The 21930-nt window shown below is 43.0% G+C and overlaps 1 protein-coding gene across 4 annotated transcripts in view; it reads right to left on the bottom strand.

The window, feature by feature from the left end:
• Positions 1–21576, bottom strand: part of syne2b (spectrin repeat containing, nuclear envelope 2b) — a 151950-nt gene extending 130374 nt beyond the window's left edge. For 2 of the 4 annotated variants that reach the window (XR_011190212.1, XM_069193151.1), the window contains exons 1-10: positions 20456–21576; positions 19589–19706; positions 10401–10556; positions 3697–3758; positions 2593–2688; positions 2133–2210; positions 1835–1927; positions 906–1090; positions 238–437; positions 15–115 (exon numbers count right to left, since the gene is read on the bottom strand). Coding sequence is in view for 3 of the 4 variants with exons in the window: in XM_069193151.1 (XP_069049252.1) it covers positions 15–115; positions 238–437; positions 906–1090; positions 1835–1927; positions 2133–2210; positions 2593–2688; positions 3697–3758; positions 10401–10488 (903 nt within the window). In the remaining variant the exon portion in view is untranslated. Of the gene's footprint in view, positions 1–14; positions 116–237; positions 438–905; positions 1091–1834; positions 1928–2132; positions 2211–2592; positions 2689–3696; positions 3759–10400; positions 10557–16523; positions 16662–19588; positions 19707–20455 lie in introns of those variants that run through there. The other 2 variants (XM_069193149.1, XM_069193150.1) reach the window with 2 other exon arrangements.
• Positions 21577–21930: the final 354 nt, after the last annotated feature.

The raw sequence follows: 21930 nt of genomic DNA, 5'->3' as shown, positions 1-21930 counted from the left end.
ATTTTTTCCCCTACCTGCCCGTCCTCCTCAGACATGGGTAAGTCTTTGGAATATTGCAAGAATTGAGCCACGTATGTCATAATCGACTTCTCATCAGGGTCTTTAACGTCGACGTCTGTGAAAATGAAAAGCAGACGGACAAAAATGAATAAGAATGTTCCAGTTGCGACCGGGAACTGGTGAAACTTTGCCTGCATTCAGTTTCTTGCTCAAACTGCAATTTCAAGCTCCACTTGCCCTCTGGCTCCAGAAGCCGGGGGATGTGCAGATCCTGCTCAGCGATTCGGAAGGCCTCCTCCAGGTTCTCCATGTTGGTCCTGGTTCGGGACTTCTGCAGGTCCACCACAGCGGGGCGCAGAGAGTAAAGGATTGCTAGGAAGGCCAGCCCACTCCTCCAGCTGGATCTGAAGTCTTGGACAGTGATGCCGCAGCCAGCCCTGGTGGAGAAGCCCACAGTAAAACTGGTGAAGGAAAGTGCAACTGGACCAATCCGTTAAGATCAGCTTGACGTTTGTCCAGCTCTAATGGGTTGCCAGTAACTCTTTTCGCTCAACTTTAATCTCCTCTCCAGACAGCCCAATCGATATTGAAATTCAACTTAAGTTTAGCAAAGCCGGAGTATATCACACAGATAAATAAACAGAAACGTATACAGATCAAGTATACATTTATTGACAGACAACAATAACAATACGCCACACAGACAGAAGCATGGTTTGATACATACCTACTATTAACCATCTTGCCATCATCAAAAAGTCTGATATGTGAACTTAACTAAAAGGCTGCAATTAGTTCTACTGAATATTATTCTCTGCCTGATCATCACATTTCCAGACACGGCAAACCCAGAGTCCCAATAGCCCCACCCTCTCCTGGGAGCAGTCTCCCAGCTGGGCTCTCACTTGGCACACTGCTCCCGGGCCCACAGCAGCAGGGCCTTCCTGGCGGACAGCTTGAAGTGGGCATGCAGCGGGGCGGTCCTCCTGGGCGACGTGCTGTCCGTCGTCGAGCACGAGTCCACGCTGGCCAGCGACTCCATGGACGAGTGCCGGGAGCTGAAGGCCAGGACGCTGGCCAGCTCCTCGATCTGGAGAAACAAGGGCTTCGGTTCCACGCTCACTGACACACCAACCCTTAACAAGGTGAGTACCTTCCTCGTCAGCAACCATTTACTAACTTGCTCCATGGATATTTTCAGATCTGGTAAACAACGTGCAGTTTAGACATGAGATGATATTTTGATTGCATATAAATATTTTGATGATTTGTGGTCTTGTAAAAATTCCACAGGTGCATGGAAAGCACGCTGTCTTTCTAGTGCAGAAATCTTCATAGTCATGGCTGAAAATGACTGCCTCTCTTTTATTCTGCAGATCCTGGGAAGTACCTTAGTCGATGAATGAGCACTAGAGGTTAATACAGCTGTATTAAAGTCTAATATAATTGATTTGTCGCAGCATTATCTCAAACACAAAAGGTGGTTCTGAATGACTAATCACAGGCAATAAGAAAGCTGCCTTTCATTTAATTTTTCTGTTGAAAGATAAAAGTAGAACACAACTGAAAGAATACTTTGGACCATTTCCTGTTACTTTTAAATGATTATCTAACCAGTTAAGTCCATGAAAAACAAATTCCCATTGACAGTTCCATTGAGCAAGCCATTTACTGAAGCGACTTCAGAAAATTACCTTGCTCAATGGCACTACAGCAATGTCTCACATGGTATGTGAACACAGCACCTTGTAGCCCAGAGCCATAATCGCTATTCCACATTACTGCCCGTTTATAGTAGGTCAAACCAAATATTGCACTTGTGCCAGCTACTTACGTGAAAGTGTAATATGATTGTCCATATGAGGCCAAGTATGATAGACGGCTTTCCATCAATAATGTCAGGAATGTTGATGTTGACCAGTTTTATCTGTGTGCAATAAACAGTATATTAAATTTGCTGTTAATTTCATGAAAGCATTAGTAGTAGCCATTGTAGCTATGTAAGTGGGGAAAAGTGGCTTAAATAAAATTAATAAATGAAAGTTTCTTAGTTGATGTTTCTTGTACAATACACAATGGCGTCGATTGCTGTAGAGCAGCAGAATCTCTACTGGCCTGAGCACTGCGCTTACCGATCTCCTCCTTAACACTTTCAGGGCAGTCTCAATGTTGCTTCTGTGCTGGAAAACACCACGCCCCTTCTCACGTTTCTGTGAGAGTAAAGATTAGAACACAGGTATGAATGCCAGGCCAGGGACAATCAGGAAGTACTTAGATTCGAATTTGCAAAGCTTTGACAGTGAAACTACCTGACCACAAACTCTCCCATGGTACCCTTTGACCTGTACTGCAGACATCACAGGCTTCTCACTCACAGATCTGCAGCTGTCTTTTGTTACCTGACACAGCTCCCTCTAAACTCACTGCATCCACCAGAGCACGCAGGGGTCTGCACAACGACGAATGCTTGTGGAGCGGCTACTTGCAGCTTTAATAGATCGGGTGAGTCTGCTGCTCCTGTTGTTTACGTTCTTGCCCAGAGGTCTGCGCCATGAGAGGGAACAGGAGAGAGTCTGGCTGCGGTCTGCTCACCAGGGGCTGGCCTGTGATGACCTCCAGCAAGTCCAGCAGCCTGACGCCATCCCGCAGGTCTGCAAACAGGTCCAGCACCACTGAGGGAGGCTTGCGCTGAGGAGCCCGAAGGAGCAGATCAGTGGAACAGCTTATGACAGCAGTAATAGCTGTACAGATGTCAGGACACTGTTAGAAGGGCTGTATGTGTTAGGTGTAAGCAAGGCTGGGGGCTAAAGGGCCTTATGGCAAATATTGAAGACCTCTTCTGTTTTCCGAGTCCTGAATCCCCTGTGCAAGATGAAGATCTCCTTCTCTCCCGCCCTGACACAATACAGCTGACCCCTGCCTCTGTCTGTAATCCGCGAATGCCTCCTCCATTCTTTAGTTTTATTTTCTAAAGGAATAAAATTAATTTGGTGGCTTATCTCTGTGTTATGCACAAAGGTGGTTTTGTACAGAGTAAAGCCATTTTAGGGAGAGACAAAATCTCCTTATAATGTGCACAATAGGCTGCACCCTTGAATGAAACTGTTTGCATGTAACAATACGTAAAATCAAGCAAACAGCTAGCAATAGGATTCAGGATACAGGATTCTTGAACTTTACACTCGTTTTACACTTCACACAAAGTTTACAACCCAACACTACATTGATTTTATACTGTTTTTGCCAGTTGTCCAGCATGTCTTGATATGACGCTGGAGCTCAATGAGAGGGGTGAGTTTTCTAGGCCAGTGCCCTCGGTGCCCATGTGTTCCATGTTCCACTCACCAGCTCTATTTATACCGTATAGCTGTACGACGTGCAGAACAAGCACATACTACAAGAAAGGCAGCAGAAAAGATACTGTGCAGGTGAGAGACATTTTTGGATCTCAGTGCTATGCTGCACCCAACAACAGCACTGAAACAGGCTCCATAACCCAGAATTATTCACATGATGCCCCAGGGTAAATTCTGTCATTAGGTGAATGCTTCTTGGTAACTATTTAGCTTACTTCTTCAGTTTTAGTGTTGCTCACTTTAATTACTGCAATTACTAACAAGGACCTGAGCTTTTTGCATAAGATCGCCAAGTCTTGACCTGTTGCTGCCGACAAAGCAGTTTCAGTCCCAGACTCACCTTGGAAAGCTGAGCATTGATCCAGTTGGTAAATGTCCTCTTCTGAATCTGCTCCTGTTCCACTGGAAGAAAGCACAAGGGCACAGCTATTGTGTGAGTCACATCTCTAACAACTGTCATCATTAAAGCACAAACTCACCAGAGATCGCCAAATTCTACACACTGCGCTGGTGAAAATGGAGTTACCTCTGGTGGAGTGAGTGAATTGTTCTTGGATGTATTTGCTAATGCGTCTTTCAAATGGCCAAAAAAACACAAACTGAGTAAAAGCAAGAAAATGTAACTAAATCACGAATCCACACAGATGGATTCTGTACTTGAGAATTTAAGCCAAATAGAAAACAGTTTGAATTCCTAATTCCCTCATACTTGCGAAAATAAACTCCAAAGAGGTCACTAATAATGAAAGCAAGAGTTATGCAATTTAAAAGACAAGTTAAAATTAAAATTTAATTTTAAATTAGCAAGTTCAGTTTCATTTGTATATTTCTGAGGGAATCCTGTCTGAACATGTATCTGGCCACATCTTTTACAGCGCACACTCCCAACAACAAAAATGGCAACTTACCACCGTGAAACTGAGCAAACTCTGTAACTAGGAGAATGTACTCGGAAGAAACGCATTTTCCCTTTTCCATTTTCGACAAAGACACGGAAATTGTTTCGTTCCACGTGTCCCTCTCACAGCACACCTGATACCAGAAGCCCAGTGGACACGTCTGCCCTTCCCTGCGCTCTGAGTCCACTCGCAGATCAGCACTCGTCAAAGAAGACAAAAGGCTTGGCTAGTGAGACTCAAAAGATAAGCAGCAGGGCAGCTTCCGAACTGTGATGCAAACAGCACATAGGGTGGTCTCAGCAGACGACTCGCCACAGCCCTGCTGACCCCTACGACAGGCTGACAAGACCACATGAGCAGGCCCCTTCATACACATGGCTCTGAGTAATTTTAGTTGTGCCTCAGCTACTTCATTTATCCACTTAAACAGGGGAGACATCTCCCTCTTATCCCAATCCACCCAATGGTGAAGAACAGCAAGCCTTATAATAAAGCTTGTGACTTAAGAGTTCACTTGGCGGAATGCTTCAGCGTCAGATATGTGCTCTCAGTAACGCCACAATGCATGCATCTGTTAACAGAAGGTAAAACGTGGTACTGGACCTCTTTAATTCAGTGCTGGGGTGACAATCACCAGAGTAACAGCAGTAGGCTGTCCAAATTGACTTGCAGACATTCTAATGAGCCTCCCCACTAATGAGCTCCTCGTTAAGACTCCTGTTGCAGACAAGATGCTGGCATAGCTACAAAACCGAAAAAAGCCACAATGCAAAAAGGTGCTGTATGGCACTGTACTGTTAATGGAAATCAAATGTTTAAACGTCAGATTGTTTTCCGCTTAAATAAGGAAGCCTGGGAACCCTGGGAGATCACCTACTGAAATAACGAAACTCAACTAAACTTAGTGTGGATCAAAATATCCATTCTAGGTACTCTGCTGATCGGAAATGCAAATTGGAGATTGCCTTCTTTGTCAAAATCCAGATTACCAATATATGAGTTTAATTTATCACACCTCATATTTCACAGCATTAGGATGTCCAAATACAGCAGCAATGGCATGTAATGAATATCCTTTTCTCCCACAGAAAAATACAGAAGAACAGACACACTTCATAGCAAACCATTTAAATGATTTACCATTGAATTCTTTACACAACATTCACAAAGAATATGACTGTTGTTTTGGTTCAAGAGTGTTTCGTTTTAGATAAGGCTTTACTGAAGACTAGCTGCACAAAATAGTACACATTGAAGACTAAGCCAATTGAACACTGCAAATTCCTCTAGTCATTGTTTGCGAGAATCTTGCAGAGGCTCAAAGTCAACAGCTAAATTGCACCACTGGCACTCCAGTTGGAACGTAACCATGTGACTGAACTACAGACCTGACAGTCTATTTTCAATCTGGCCTTCCATGACACCTGACACCTAATTCACACTCTGATCTGACACCTTCAACGGAATGATGACAAGCATCCTAAAGCTGTTCAGAGTCTTGCTCTCTAAGCTGGGCTTCAGGTGAAAGGGAATTATGCTGTTCTCTCTGGAAAAACCTCTACCTAATGTTTCAGATTTGCTAAGGTGGAGGAAAGATGGGCTGGAGATGTTCTCCTCCTTTGATGCTCATTTTTTCTTGAGCTAGTCCACTCTTTCCTTTTACTCCTCTGTTGACTCAAACATTCATCTGTCTAGTCAGTATTTCTGCTGTGCACTTGGACTGAGATGCCTAATGCAGTTTGCCTGCACCACCATGAGACTGACTGGGCACAGACGACCCGTTTCTCCAGAATCTCTTGTTTTTTTTTCAATGTTTCTGTGCAAGACCAAGGGTTTCCCACTGTTGGGAAGACTGGTATTCAGTATGGATACCATGTGAGAGGGTTTTCTGAGGTCGGCGAGTGAAACCTGTAACTTACATGTTGATTAGAAAGAAATCATTGAAAATGCAGGGATGAAGCGCGACTGGACACATTGCATATTGATCTTCCAGAAGAATCTCTGTCTAATCAGTTTTAGAACTGTCACGATTATAGTCCCCCCTCCTTAAGGGTGCTCCAGCCCTTTCACGTGAGACTTTATTCTGTGCACCTGTTCCCTATTCCCAGCCCACCTTAAAAGCCAGGCGCTGAAGCTCATCCGGGCTCTGTATCTGATTTCCGTATCGTGCGAGTCCAGGACCTGGAAGCGCCTGGTCCCGTTAAGGTTTTAATCTCGGTTCCGACCCGGCCTCCGTGTTTTAATTCCTTGTTCTGATGGATCTCCTGGTTTTGGACTTACCCATTTGTTTGGATTCTCTCTAAGGACTACTTTTTTGGATTGTTCGCCTCGGCCACACCTCCCCCGTGCACCAGCGCACCTTGGACACGCCCCCCTGTCTTCAGCCCCGTATTCCTGCATGACGTTTCCCCAGTGTTTCCCCACTCCTTCGGATTGTGTCGTCTGCATAGGGTCCGGAAAGAACTGTTCGTTACAAGAACAGTGGTGTGTGTTGCAAACCAGTAACAATATTAAATATTACCGTGCAGCATTTGAAATTTCTTTTACAATACAAGTTCAGGAGCACTGTGACTGTCTATCTCCTCCTTAAGAGGAACTGTATTTTTCAGATTGTGCGAGCCAACCGAATTCTACATCAATTCTATCAATTATGAAACATCATAATTTGCATTCTGCTTAATAAGAAACATTTTAAAATGCCTTTCTTTTCCAGCTAAGTATACCACTACCATTACTTCTGACATTTCCGCCTGGCTTTGTGTCACTGTAAACACAGATGTTCCTACTATGATTTATTGTCATTTTTAAAATTAGATACATTACATATTGAACAGCAATAAAGCCACAAGCTCAAACAGAGAAAAAAAACAATGAGTAATGAGCTTTCCTTTACACCCACAGAATAGAGCACGTTGTCATAGCAAATAGCCTGCAGCTAAGCAACCATATGTAACTAGGCAATGCCTGCTCTGATTACCGGCAGCCAGGTGGTCCTAATTCAGAAATGAGTTCTCAGAGTGAGGTACTGTAAGCACAACTGCATTGAATATATGAGGACAGGCTTAAAGTGACTAGAGTGGAAAAAAATTGGCTCAGTCTGGGAAATGTTTAAATCAGAATTAGAAGAGTATGTAAGTGGAGACCACACTTTCACAGGACAGGGAGACCTTTAAGACAAGGGATTTTAGGTAATGATGCCCCTGAATTAATTATCCATGGAAAAACTGTCTTGTTTCATGTTTCACAATATAAATAGATCATTTCCATTCTCGAGCCACACGGGCTCAGAGCTCACCCTGGTTTCTGTAGTGCTAAGCGGACTAGAGAGCATGTTACCTCCCTTGGATGAGACGCCAGTCCATCACAGGGGTCAGCCCCCAGCAAAGCAAGGCCGGAAGGACTGGAGCAACTGGGGTATGGCACCTCCCTCAAACTACAACAGTAGTGTCGACAGCGGGGACTCGAACCTTAGACCAACCAGTTAAGAGACCAGAGGCTTACCCACTACACCACCCCCTGGTGATACAAATCCATGCAAAATTCCTAAGCTCTTAACTTCCCATGACAGTTAGGTGACTTTATCCCAGCCTGACCTCATTGTATTCTTAAGTTCCTTTTGTTTTGTTCTTCACAGGCCTCGTGTGGCTCACCAAGCTCATTTGGTTCAAGTGTCTTTCAATCATTTTTAACCCTAGTCATTTTTCTCATTATTATGGACATAGAAGAAGATTCTTCCATGCAGTTTAGACATTGTCTGGCCTGTCTTTGCACTGTCTTCATCCAGAGCCAAGAGCCCAGCTCTGTATTTGCCATGGCTCTCTAAGCCTCCGAATGTGATCTACTGCTGACATTAAAAGTTGCTCTACAGGCTAACAGGTGTGTCTTTCAGCAGCGCTGAATCAGTGCAGTCATGAATCTTACTGCACACCACGCGATATCACTTGTGTCACCTGAATGGAGATGATTATTCACTCAGAAGCCTGTTCCTCCGCAGTATGACTCTCTCCACCTGCTGCACACAGACCTGCCTGGTTCAGACACTGATTCCCTTCCTCAGACCATCACACAGCACAGGAGAAAGTATTTACTGCCACCTCAGAGGTCCTGCCGTCACCATGTCTTCATGAGTCTCTGACTTCAAACATTTGCTGAGAAATGTTCAGCGAGTTCATGGCGTTATTAGACACTAGGTGACTTTACACAAACTAGTGGGCTTATAGTAACTGCTTCTAGCCACAGAGTTATAACACTCTAAAGTCTCTCCCAAAGGCACAAATAATCTTTCAAGACTTTCTCAAAAAAGTTTCTTTAAGTAGGAAAGCAGTTTCCAGAATTCAGCCTTTAGCACTTCAGTGAATCATTTGAAATTTAGAGAACAAAAAAGTTGTAGTAAGTAGTAACTTTAGTTAAAGAAAAGTACAATCAGATCTAAATCTAACCTTTCACCAGGCTAGCATTCCAATCCACTATGTTGTGAAGGTCTCTCCATACACCTGCCCTTCCACCTGTGGCACAGAGCTGAGGGGGAAGAGGGAGAGGCTGAGGGGGACCTGCTGAGAGGCTCACAGGGGTCTGCAAGACTGAAGTCAGGTGAGCTTTGAGAGTCTCTCCATCCCTCTGCTCCACAGCTGGCTGCTGCCACCCTCCGTCTGGAACAGACATGTCCTTCTGAGGACATGAATGGGCTGAAATCACAGCCTCTCGATGTCAGCCACAACTTACTTAGAGCTCAATCCAGCAGCAATAATATAACCTTAAGTGCACCTGGGTAAAAAACAATGGAATTTAACTCAATCTACGAGTGTGTTGTTTCCTGGTTGATATCTTTGCCATTCTTAAGCTTTGAACCTCTTTGTTAAATCTGTCCCTGTCACTCACAGATACTGGAATGCCTGCTCTGTATTAGCCAGCCTTGTATAATAGGGCTCGTTACAAGGTCACAATCTTGGAGGAAAACTGCTCAGCATTAAATTCCTCTACACCAGGCAGTCAGTTTTGTTAACACAGCAGTATCAGAGGAATCACAGTATGGCTGGAAGATATCTGAGAGACTGATCAAATCCAGGCAGGGCCAGCGGTGTGACCCCTACACTCACAAGTCAAAGTCTTGTACATAAAGAGAACTAATGCAGCCTCTGGGGTCTTGGTTTCCCTGAAGAAACAGTCTGTAAGGTCACAGGCCAGCGTTTTACCCAGTCAGTCCTATCGTAACTTGAATAAGATCAGACATGCATGCATTAAGACAGCATGTGGGACAACATTCACATGTCATGGTTATGTTTTCGTAGGGTTATGAAAATGACTGAACCCAAGCATCAAAATTAAATCCAGGGTAAAAAGTATTCAGCCATCAGCATACCTGCACAACTTCAGAGACATATTTGTCTTCACTACCAAGAACAGCCTTATTGTTTGCAAAAACAAATATATTCTAAACAAATTCTGAATAAGCAAGCAGTGTATACAAAAAATAATCTAGCACTCAACTGGAGGCATACAGATACTAAATTAGTTTGGATCCATAAGACAGAATGTTCTCTCCTATCCACTGTGCACAGCAGCACTCTGTATACAAAAGTCATACATGGAATATGAAATTACTGACTAAAAGTATAAATATTAAGGGACACATGGACACTGAACAGAAAGGATAAAAAGTCACTTCTGACATATTCAGCAAAATGCCATCTATCAATTTTCTAATCCGGTATCTCCAGTACAGGGCCACAGGGCAAGCTGGAAACGAACTCGGCAAGCAACAGAGGCAATGTGGGATACATCTGGGATGAGACTCCAGCCCATCACACATATTATAGTGTTTAAACTCAAGTATCATGTTATCGAGAGGAGCTGGCTCTCTAAGTTGCCCTTCTGTTACAGAATCCAAGGCCCTCAACTTCCTCCAGTAAAAAACCAGACACTCCATGGCAATCTATTCTGTCCCACACACTGGGACTATCTCTGGGCCAAGGCAGGATCCTGGTTCCATGTCCTCAGGTTACTCACGCCTACCTGACATGTGCTTCTCCAGTCTAAGTGCTTTGTGTTTTTTCCAATGCCTCTTCAGTTTCTCTCCCTGTAACCTGGTCCTGTGGAGCCCAGCACGTCGCACAGGAAGAGAGAGGAGGGTCTAAACAAGACTGACCTTGCAGCAGGAGGTGGACGTTGTCGATATCCAGGGGGATTGACCCCGGCTGCTCCAGTGAGCTCTCTGCCCCACCCTCCGATGTCATGCTTCCTAGGAGAATGCCAGCAACACCCCAAAACTATCCAAAACACCGCTGCAGCATGTCCACGGTGCCTGTGAAAAAGGAGAGCGAGCAGAAGGTCTTAAGAACAGGTCTGCAGGGTCCGTCAGTCTCACATAACACTCAGCATGGACACACAGCACTTTATACCTGGATCAGCCAAGGGAAGATTCAGAAACCAGCTCAGCCTCCGAGGATCAGGATTAAAAGAAACCAGATCTCAGTTCAAGGAGCAGCAGCAATATCAGAGGAATGCCTTTGCAGCAGAAAAGCTCAGCACATCAGGGCTGAGACGCAGAGCATCCTTTTATTTCCTCTGCTCTCCTTTCACTTTCCCTTTCTCCTCAGGCCAGCACAGGAATTTCTCTGGCTCTGGCGCTGATGCTGCAGGAAGGCCAGGCAGAATCGAGAGAAACTGAAAGCACACCTCTCTTTCTCACCGACAAACACACACCACCAAACACAAAACAGCAATGAAACACAAGCAGCTGCCCTTCAATGCGCACTGACACAGAAACACATCTTACCCATTAGACTGGCTGTAAAAGGTTTCTGTTTAAAAGACTGCAGTTTCATAACTACATACTGAAAGTATGCTATACCCTCTGGCTTGCTCAAAAGACAGATGTTTTTCTGCAATGTCTGCTCACATTCCTCCCTCTCTGGCAGGCTATTATAGTTTGCTTAAACAATGTTTTAAACATCATTATCTAACTCTTAAATCTAGCTTTTCTAGTACTGTTATTCTTTATCAATAAGCCTTAATTAATAGCCAGGTAAACCTGTCACTGAAACAAATCTCTCCAGAATTAGAGGTGTAGCTGAAATTGGTCTTAAGTAACAGCTGAGCTCATAGCTCCATGACTCAACATGTCCTAATCCTGAACGACTCTCATTCAGAGCTGCACTGGTACAGCTCAATACAGAGTACAGTTTAAAAAGCATCGGCAGAAACAATTGCAATTACAGCTTAGGGGGAGAGGGAGCTCTGAAGCAAAAGTGCCTTAAAGTCCTTTTTGACTCTGTGAAAGAGAGCTGACAGGACATACATACAGTAACCAGCAGGAGCTCCCCAGGTTTCCTCTCCCTCTAAAGATCAATCACCCCCCTTGTAAATCTGTACCTTGGTATACCATGATAAAAGCACACAACTATGTGATAAAGCATGAATCAAACTATAGAAAGGCTGGGTCCATGCAGGCATAATCTTGCCAAAACTATGGGCAAACTGCCAATATACTGTCCATAATTTTTACTGAAAGAATTTATAAGAGTTTTACTCAGGCAGATGGCTTCACAGTTACTGACTATCTTGTAGACACACTCAAAACAGAGTAAAGTTCAACAAGGATTAAGTATGGTACATACAGTAAACACCCAGGGAGCCATCAGGACATGGCGAGTGATATGTTAAACCAAAAGAGATCTTCACACAGAAAAGGAAAACTTCCAAAACACCTCTAAGTAAACCTAAAAATATCCTTAAAGCCACAGTTAGCGTAACGAAAGCTATAGCTGGCAAAGTCATAGCACTTAGACTGGACATTACACGTCACATTTCCCTGTCCACTGTGTGGGGAAAGGACTGGGTAACATCAGGGACACATGCAGATAATGACAGGTCCAGGCAGGGCCAGATCCAGCCCACTACAGAACACCCGTAAAGCTCCTAAATCCTGTTTACCTTCAGCATTTCAGATCTGATGCATCAGTGTACAAGGACAAGCTGATGTATCTTTTTATTTGTTATTCTTTATCAATAAACTCCTGAGTATATCTCCCAAGACTGCAAACCAGAGAGCCACCAATTTCCGGCTGATCTCATGATGCGGTTGATCTAAATCAGGTTGTGTTCCTTGTCTTTCCATTATCAGTCTTTCAGACAATGGTCTTCTGTGGTGTCTCATTTCTAGGACTTAGCCTGGAACATCTTAACCACACGGATCTGAAGCACTAGGTGCTGCACAGAAGTTACTGGGACTTATCTCCATCTACACAGTGCACTGGGAGGTTTAGTACTATATCCTTTTAAATTTAGTTTAACTGTTTCTAAGAACAAAGAGAAAAAATATTTCAGGTGAAAAAATCTTAGGGTTAAAAACTTTTCACGGATCCATTTCACAGCATTGATTGTGGATATGACATTAAAATGTTCTACAGTAGCTCCTCTCAATAGTACTCATTAAAGGAATCGGTTTACTTTGGTTCATGACTGAGTGACTGAGAGAGTGATTACTGGCAGAAATGCTGTAGGAGCGAGTGGAAAAATCCCAGGCTCTCCAGATAACCCCCCCCCCCTTGTGACAGAGTGACAGGAGCCTTTAATCCATTCACTCATACAGTTTCTATTCCTGACTGTGCTGGAACTTCCCATTGACTGTCATTGTGCAGATTCCAGGCGCTTTCAGTTTAAAAGAAGATGTCCTTTGATTTAGGAAAGGAACCCATATACATGTTCCACATCATGTGGGGACATAATAGACAAGAAATAGTTCTGTTTCATACTTCTACATTTAAAAGAAGGTGTCAATTGCCTTTATAAAAACAATGTTCCCATGACATTGACTGTCATGAGAGGCTATCCCTGTGGAGACATTCTCTCACAATCTGGCCCACACACATTCTGGTGACCTTGAGGTGAGCTGCGCTGATGTCCTGTGCTCTCCTTGTCCCACTATGGACTGGAATCTGGGCTATCCCTCAGCCAGCGGCTTTGCCTCTGCTCTGCTACCTTTTGCCTGCCGAGGAACAAAGTCCCTCTGCAGCACAGCGAATGGAGGCAGCAGAGGATCAGATGTGCAGTGTATTATCTGTCAGAGAGCAGGCAACACCTACCTGTGATGAACACAGGCCTGGGCTAGGATGAACTATCAACATTATTGTAGGGGAGTAAATTATTCTTCCTATTATGTTATTTTATGCAAATAGTATGAGAGGTAGAAGCAGCACTATCAGCTGTAGTGGTAACACAGCAGAGAAGGAAGATGGAAGAATGACAGTGAGACATCCAGCTGAGGGATTCCAGCTGCTGTGAAGCTCTTACAGTCCTCAGAGTCATGTGTGAGTGTGACACTTTAACAAGGTAGCTCCATTGTTTTCTTTAATCTTGACATCCCAATCTGCAGGGATCGTCTGTGCCAAGGGACACTATGTAGCTCATTAGGAAAGAAATGGGTGCAGGCTGGGACACCACTCCCACTGCTGAGCCTTGCACCTTTGCACCTTTGCAGTGAAGGAACACAGCTGTGATCAGCTACTCCATTGGTGCTGCTTCTCTGCATTAAATCTGTACTTCCTGCTTGAAAACTGATGCAAATGCATTACACTTTATGCCAACTGGTGTTCAAATATAAGGAACTTTACCAAACAAAAATGCGTATTCAACTAAAATGAGCATCCCCATGCATATTGGAATGGTGCCATTTTTCCACAAAATTTCCACTAAGCTGGAATGAACATCTGCCATTTGCATCAGGCCAAGCTACCAGATCCTGCAGTGTTGCCCTCATTTCACTTTGTGTGTATAGTTCTGTTACAGTTGTATTAGCTCTGTGCCAAGACTGTTGTGCATTTTTATAGAGCAATGCCTTGTGTTTTTCCATATAGGCTGATGGGACTGGTGCTTTGCTCCATTTGATGTTGAACTCTGCTATACTGAAAAAAACTCATGCAGGTCAATCCTGGGACTGACTTGTGCTCGTAGTCCAATAGCTGAACATGGTGCACTCCCCAGAGATGACTTATCCGACTCTAAACAATGACATCAGCCTCCAAAACAGGAAGACCTGGTGAGTGTCCAGACAGGTTCTTCTAATGAAGCAGTAAAACACTTGTCGTGTGACAAAGAACTGATTTTAGAGTACATACTCTTTCATTATGCAAAGAGGCCATGTACTGTAGCATAGGGGGCTAATGCAGTGTTTCCCTGTTCCCACTGTGTTGTCATATTGCAACCTGTCAGTGTCATGGTGTCAGACTCATTCAGTAAGCACCATTAATCAAATAATAAGTTTGGAAACGATAAACAGTTGGTTGCCCCTACCTGAAGAATCAGAGTGAAATGTGTTAATTAACCTTTCAAAGTACTACTGATGCAGGGGATAACTGTTCAGTTATTGACACCTTACAATTTAGCTACAAAACAGGTTGTGTGCACACTTATTAATGCAGGAGGCTTCTAAAAGTCTCTGAAAGCAGATCACCTATATATCTCTCCATCTTTCCCCAGGCTGGCTTTCCGCTGACAGATCTCCATGGACAACAACACAATAGAAGGATGAAAGGTATACTCTACCAAAAGACCATTGTGCTCCGCTTAATAGCATAAAGCCAATGATATAATAAACTCCTTAAAGTTGAACTAGAATGTGTTTCATGCCTTTGTTGTGCGACATAAATTGGGCATTCCACAGGGTACCACCAACCCTGTGTGAGGGTGTCCTGTGTAATAGGACTTGTGATCCTGTGGATGCTGCCTGCCAGTGTCAGGGGTGTTAGTGATGATGGGATGTAGGAATGCAAGACCAAGACCACTGTCTCAGATGACAGTAACAACTGGCTCCTGAGTTTGTAGCCCCTGTCCTTCACACCAATGACATCTTCAAGCACAGCAACGGGGGAACAGTGTTGCATCAAGACTTCCAGGGCAGTAGTGAGGACAAAGAATATCACAGTGTCATAATATTTATCACAGGTCACATGTCTTATTTGACTGTAATTTGAAAAAAAACAGCCAGACTGGACCATAGATATTTTGTCAAGCTTTGTCATTCATTGAAGTTTCATGATCATGCAGGAGGAGAAAAAAAGATCCTGATAAAACACTTTTCGACCTTCCAATTCCTAAAATCATCAAAAGCAATGGTTTCTTTGATTCTCAAGCTCCACATTCCAACGTCAAATGCCCTTTAGAAAGGTTGACTCTTCTGGTGTGCTGAATTGTGTTTTCCGCAGTTGTTTTGTGACCATTATTCTGTGCAATGTTATTAGAAGGTCTAACACTATAGGACCAGGCAAACACATGGTTAGAAAAACAATGGCAGGGCTTTGTGAAAGTTTTCACAAGAAACTTTGGTGATTAATGCGAAAGGCATGCAGACACAGATAGGCAAAATAAAACAATATAGGCAAAATAAAATGAGGTCTAAACATACAATAAGCAAGGAATACCATGAGACTAACTGCAAAGGGCTTTCTTTGTGTCACCTCGTGGCAGTGTGTGCACTGTAACACTATTTGTAACACCATGTTACATCTATCACCTTATGACTATCATTTAAACACCGAACACGTGTTTAACCATGAGATATCCAACTCAAAGTTGGTCTTGAACTTCAGAATCAGAATAGGTCTTGCTGTTGTGGGTACAAGCTGTGCTTCAGTGGCCGGCTCTCAGTAAATGTCACTGCTCCCTGATTTGGAAAGTGAGAGCGCGCCGGACTCGTAGTTGCTGTGAACCTGTCGCGGCTGAAAATAAACACGTTGTGCACGTGTATCCCCCTCTTGTGCCGCAGGAATCCTGAGCTCCAGGAATCATCCGAGTCGAGTCTCTCCCGGAAAGTTCTTCAAGTGCCAAGTGTCATTTTTTGAGTTGTCCTGTTAACTGATCCTTCCATCGAAAGTTGCGATGCAGTAACTAAGGGTGTTTTTTACTCGTGAGCTGCAAAAATGTACTGCAATGTACTGTAACTCAGAATAGCCATGAAATCACATGTGTTATATGCTGATCCCGCGCAGTAAAACTGATCAACCGGTATCAATATTAAAAGCATTTTGTTTAAAGTGTCGAAGCTTTCTTAAAATAAGTTGTGTGTATAGGACAAGTGGCGTTCAGCAGATATCCAAAACGATGAGTGCACACACGGCACAGCATTCCTTCTGATACTGTATGTTTGCATGCTAAGGTTATTATCGCACAATGAAACCTTTCATTTAGGCAGTGGCGGAACTTCGTCAGATTTAATCAGTTTGTAAAGCAAGCCTGGTAACCTTCCCATTATTCCGCTGTGGTGTGTGCTTACCTGAGACGAAAGTTGGAAAGCGCCTCGATCCCCGATCCCTTCGATCGAACCCGGGTTCGAGTAATAGAACTATAACCAAACTTCACTACAGTGGGCTCGTAATGAGCCGCAGGGATGAACAACGAAGGTTGTGCAGTGTTTGACTCCACCTACACCGCCTTATCCGTCTACACCTCTGAGTGAGAGCAGCGCCTTGGGCGGCTGGGACGGAGCTGTCTAAATATACCAGCCAGTGAGGGAAGCACTTTTACTAGGCAGGAAAGTTTACAAACAAGGCGTTTTGGGCAGTTCATCACCTGAATTCACTGGGGGAAAACTAAGTGTAGTGAGTGTGCGTTTCCAAATGAAGTTCTAAACGCTACCCAAGCTTCGTCTTTCTCGCCTCATTGTAGTTAGGCATTTTATTGTGCGCCTACGATGGTTAAATACAATATAAATTAAACTCTGATGTTATGCTATATCCACTATAAATCGTTGCCTGTAAAAACATTTAAACAGAAAAGGAATTTTTATTACCTCGATTCACGCTGACAGATTAGAGTTATATAAAGACTGCCAGTTAAATGTTTCGTGGTTTTAATGTTTTCTGAAATTTTGCGGCACCTATTATGTTGCTTAACAACGGACCGGCGCGTGTGTAATAGGCGAATTGGAAACTTTGTTCAAGTCACTTTTTCAGAATACGCTGTTCGCAACCGGGAGGCAATGAACTTAAAAATTCAAAAACGGGCAGAAAACCAGAAAAAGGCCATTTCTGTACAAATCACAGAGTTCGCCCGGATTAAAAGCCTTCATAGACGTATTTTTAAGAATGTAGAAATGTACAAATTATCCGTAAACAAAATCTTGAAGGCTTTTCTTGTAATGTAGTTTATCATAGGGATAGTAATGTTTACTGCAATCTTGACCATAAGTAATTTGGTGAGACTTCTTGCAGTTGTGTTAGTCGTGGAAAGGGCGAGGTTAATACAGTGTCGAGTGCAGTAATGTATGGACTGGCAGAGCAATGCTGTAGCTATGGTAACAGAATTCCTCAAGCACTCTTGACGACGTACCTAGGCTCAGCAGGACAGAGGTGACCCCTACAGCATTGGTTCCCAGCACCAATGGGCAGAGCACGAGAGAGCCCCAACTTCTGAATACTCTGTAAAATCTCTCTGCAGGACTCCAGTAGACGAACTGGGGGAGACTGTCTGAGGTCATGAATTGTGAAATTATAATCAGGAGCCTAGAGTAAACCAACAGAACTAGACATGCCCAATGTTTTTATTTGTGTAATGAACCAGTAATGAGTACAGTATACTCCAAACCATGGACTGTTAGAATATTAGTGTGAATTCTGTCTTATTCTGTCTAAGAGGATCAGGTGGTTTTCTGTGGAACAAAAATAATACCTGAGTATGTACCATTCCCTATTTATTAGGGTCTTACCAGGACTATTTTAAAAATTGATTTAGTTTGTTCCAGGAACCCTTTTGTGGTGAGAGTAATTCATTTTCCAAGAATAACAAGGCCTCTTGTCAGACAGACAGCCGCCAAACAGAACGAAGGGCTGTACTGCCCTCTTTTGGTACATTTCTGTAACTGCACGTGTCTCTTTCCGTGTTTACAGTTTATTACAGGGGGCAATACCTAATTACTATATCTAATTGATGTCTCACTGTTTGCTTCTGTTCATTTTAGCCATGCATATTACGGTTATGGAGAGCTAGAGACGTGAGCGCCTTCACTAGTAGCATCCTTTCTGAATCAGTTTTGGATAGGTTTCAAGAAAATAGTGTTCACTTATATCGCCTTTTATTTTCTGAGGAGAGATGGCTTTTGTCAACATTAAAAACAGGGAATATTTATTTCTGGGGGTTGTAGGATGTCACAGTGGCTCCCACTGCTCCCACAGTGTTCCACTGTCCTGGGTTCAACTCACCCTAAACTTTTTTTGCTGTTGACCAGTATGTACAGTATGTAGACAATGCTGTGTGCGACTATATCTGTATCATTAGTACATGTACACTGTCCGTATAAGCATATACAACTCCAGCCTCTGTTTTCCTTTATTTTTCCTCTTTTCTTGCTTGGGAACAATATAATACCCAGGATATAATATGCAGGGACACATTCTGCACATGGAGACTATATTTATGTAGCGCTGAATTCTGGGGGGGTAGCAACAGACCTTTGTTTTATAAATGTATAATACATTTATAATACAAAGATTGGTGCTGCAATAAAGAAAGGCTTTAGAAAAGTGGAGCTCCTGAGATACACCAAAGCTGGTCTTTAAAGTCATTAGAATCTTCTAGCTCTTTGCCGTTAAAGATCTTGCCGACGTAACTGCAATAATACAAAATAAACTGGTCAGAATCGCTTTCTTTTCCTGAGTTGTTACAAATACCAAGTAAAAATCTAAAGGATTGTAGTTCTCAGGTGATTGTTATTATTTGTGCACTTCTGACAAAGTTATTCACCTCATGTGAGAATCTTGTAATCTGAGATTACTGGTTTACCTGGTTGACAACATGATAAACATACATACTGTACAGCTCTGTCCCCTGTGTCAGATAACTAGTTCATTTATTTGTCGACCTAATTCTCATACGTTTTAAATGTATACGATAGTGTACAATAGGCGAATGAAAACAATGTTCCGTTAGACCGTCTAATATTTTTGTATTTCCTAACACGAGGTGGCGCTCGTGTCCCATCTAGAATTTCTAGACCTAATTCCAAAGAACTCTTAACCATTGCGATGTTATTTAGACTGTAGGGCATGGTAAAACACGTTACGGATCACCTTTATCAAACGTATTTCTTCTGACGCCACTCCATTAAAACCGTGAAAATCTTCAAACATGTTTTAAAGTATTAGTGATGCTTGGTTAGGTGTCTATGACATGTGGCAGCCATTATGCTCCAGCAATTGAATTTATGGGGGACACCAGGTAGGACAGACTGTACAAGCCAAGTAGGATTTTGTCAGGACACTGGGACTAACACCCCTGTTGAAACGGGCAGTGTCCCGAAATTTGTAATGATGAATTAATCAGGGCCTTGTTTTAACGTCTCACCTGAAGGACTGGTGATGTGTTTTTACATTCCACTCCACCTATGGGTCCATCAACACCCCTGGCTGCAGGTCTCCCACCCCAGCACTGACGATGCCCAGCCTTTCTTAGCCTGTGAGATCTGATGAGGCATCAGGTAAGAAGGTTAGATACTGCAATTGTATCTGGTTGCTCTATACCTGACTGTTTCCATTACAGCATTGTACATGTAAATGATATTCTAAAGTAAGCCTCAGTGCACAACTTTAAAATACATCCCTTAATTTGCACTTTACATTTTTTACTATATACACTAAACTTTCTGTTTGCCTATTTTATTGCTTCTCCATATTGTCTGGAAAATGTGTTATAAATAGCGTGTCCACATAAACACCCAAGTCATTTTGTTAAGGAGCTTCTTCAAATTCATTATTTCCCTTTTTCGTGTTCTAGTGTTCTTGTTGCCTAACACTTTCCACTTGTCTACATTAAGTATCGTCCACCAGGTGTTTGCCCAATCTTGAATTGTGTCTAAATTGTTCTAATCCTAACTTCCTTTGCCACTTCTACAGTGTTTTCCACTCCTCCTAATTTTCAGACAAAACCAGAATTACTGGCCCGAACAGATCAATGGTCCAAATAAGAAATGTGTATAAAGACCACTTTGATTACTCATTTATAATACAGATCTAGAATCAAGTGTGGTCAGTAAACTAGAAGAATCTGCAGACTGGACTCCTTATCCTTATATGCACAGAGCAAAGCAATTATTGGTCATATTGGTCAAATATTCCCAAGGGATACAGAGAAAATTCTCTATGTGTGCATTTAATTACTTAGAAAATCACTAAAAACAAAAGATAATATGCTAATTAAAATGGCTATACTTACCAGATTTGACTGACTTTGTGATTCTCAGGGCTGTAAAAAGTTCACCCCTTCCAGATGATCTCCTGCAGATGTTTGTACTGATTGTATTAAAGCACTACAGAATAGCCCTTCTCCAATATCAAAGATGATTATGCACACTGGCAATATGCGATTTATAAGGCACCCTCCCACTATCAGTTTTTCAGTTTTGAGGCTCAGTGTATTCTCATTTTCTTTACTGATGGACGACAGTCCAATACTGCCAGCAATAAAATATTGTTATTTTATAACAATATGTCTCTGTTCGATCATAAATCCCATTTCTGTATGTCAGATTTTTGCTCAAATTACATCCTGATGCACCAGACCTCCAACCAGGCACGGAGACAGAGGTTCAAGCCATATTCATAAAACCTTTACTTCTGTTGAGCTCATAACTGTTACCTTTTTTCTTTATATAGTAGTAGCAAGTTTGGAAAGGTCACATATATTATTCAGGGCACCCATCTAAGAGTTCTTACAGCCAAGCCAAACATTTCTCTTTGATTCTGAAATATGAGGAGATTGAAAAACTGCTGTTAAACTGGAATGACAAATTCAATATGAATATTGCTTGTTGTGTATTAGGAGGAGTGTTGAGTGTGAAAGAACCCAGAACCAATCAATAAAAGGACATATGTTATACAGCATTAATTTCTAGGTTCTATAATGGAGAGAAATCTTCAAACCCAGACTAAGCTCTAAGGTGGGAGTATGTCTACTGTATGTGATCCTTTGTCAGTTGTGGAAGAGGTTTTAAAAATAGTCCAGCTGACATAACTACTGCAATAGCAGAGGGTTCAGTCTCAACATTTCCTTTTCTGCTGTAGCGCAAACTCTGTCCTCTGTGCACAACAGTAACCATGATCCCAGCCCCCTTGGAGAGCACCTACTGTAGTTAGTTCCACAGTGGAAAGCACCTATTACTCTGCTGATGGTGGCAGAATGGTAGCATAATTCAATCTGGACCGAGCAAAGCCCGTGTATCTTCATTTATGCAAACTGACAGCTCTTGGCTCCTCCATTCAGTTCCCAAACTCGTGCGTGGTGTCTGCATGTCCGTCCTGCGTGTGTTTTTTTCCCCGGGTGTATGGGTGTCTTCCCACAAGCAACCCCAGTGGCAGCAGTCCTCACTGCCACGTCACGTCACCTCATCGCCCATTAACGGATCAGAAAACAAAAATAACCATTGTGCGTCCTGAGGGCTGACGCTGCTCCCGTTTTAATAACATGGGAATTCAGTCCCGGTGAAAATTTCCGCCACGCACAGCTCTTGAAAAACCTTTGTCATCACCAAGAGCCTGGGTGCGGATACAGCGCACTGCCTTTAAAAAAAAAACATGCCACACTTCCACGTGGATCTTTATCAGTGACAACAGGAGTCATCGGCTTCGCTGCACGGGTACCTCAGCACAAACGCCACCTCCACCGCATTAGGCAGCAACACCGCCACAGCG

This window comes from Lepisosteus oculatus, chromosome 8, assembly GCF_040954835.1.
Source record: "Lepisosteus oculatus isolate fLepOcu1 chromosome 8, fLepOcu1.hap2, whole genome shotgun sequence".
Taxonomy (NCBI): Eukaryota; Metazoa; Chordata; class Actinopteri; order Semionotiformes; family Lepisosteidae; genus Lepisosteus; species Lepisosteus oculatus.
Note: the sequence above shows the minus strand (reverse complement) of the source record. Positions and strands in the feature narration are given on the sequence as shown.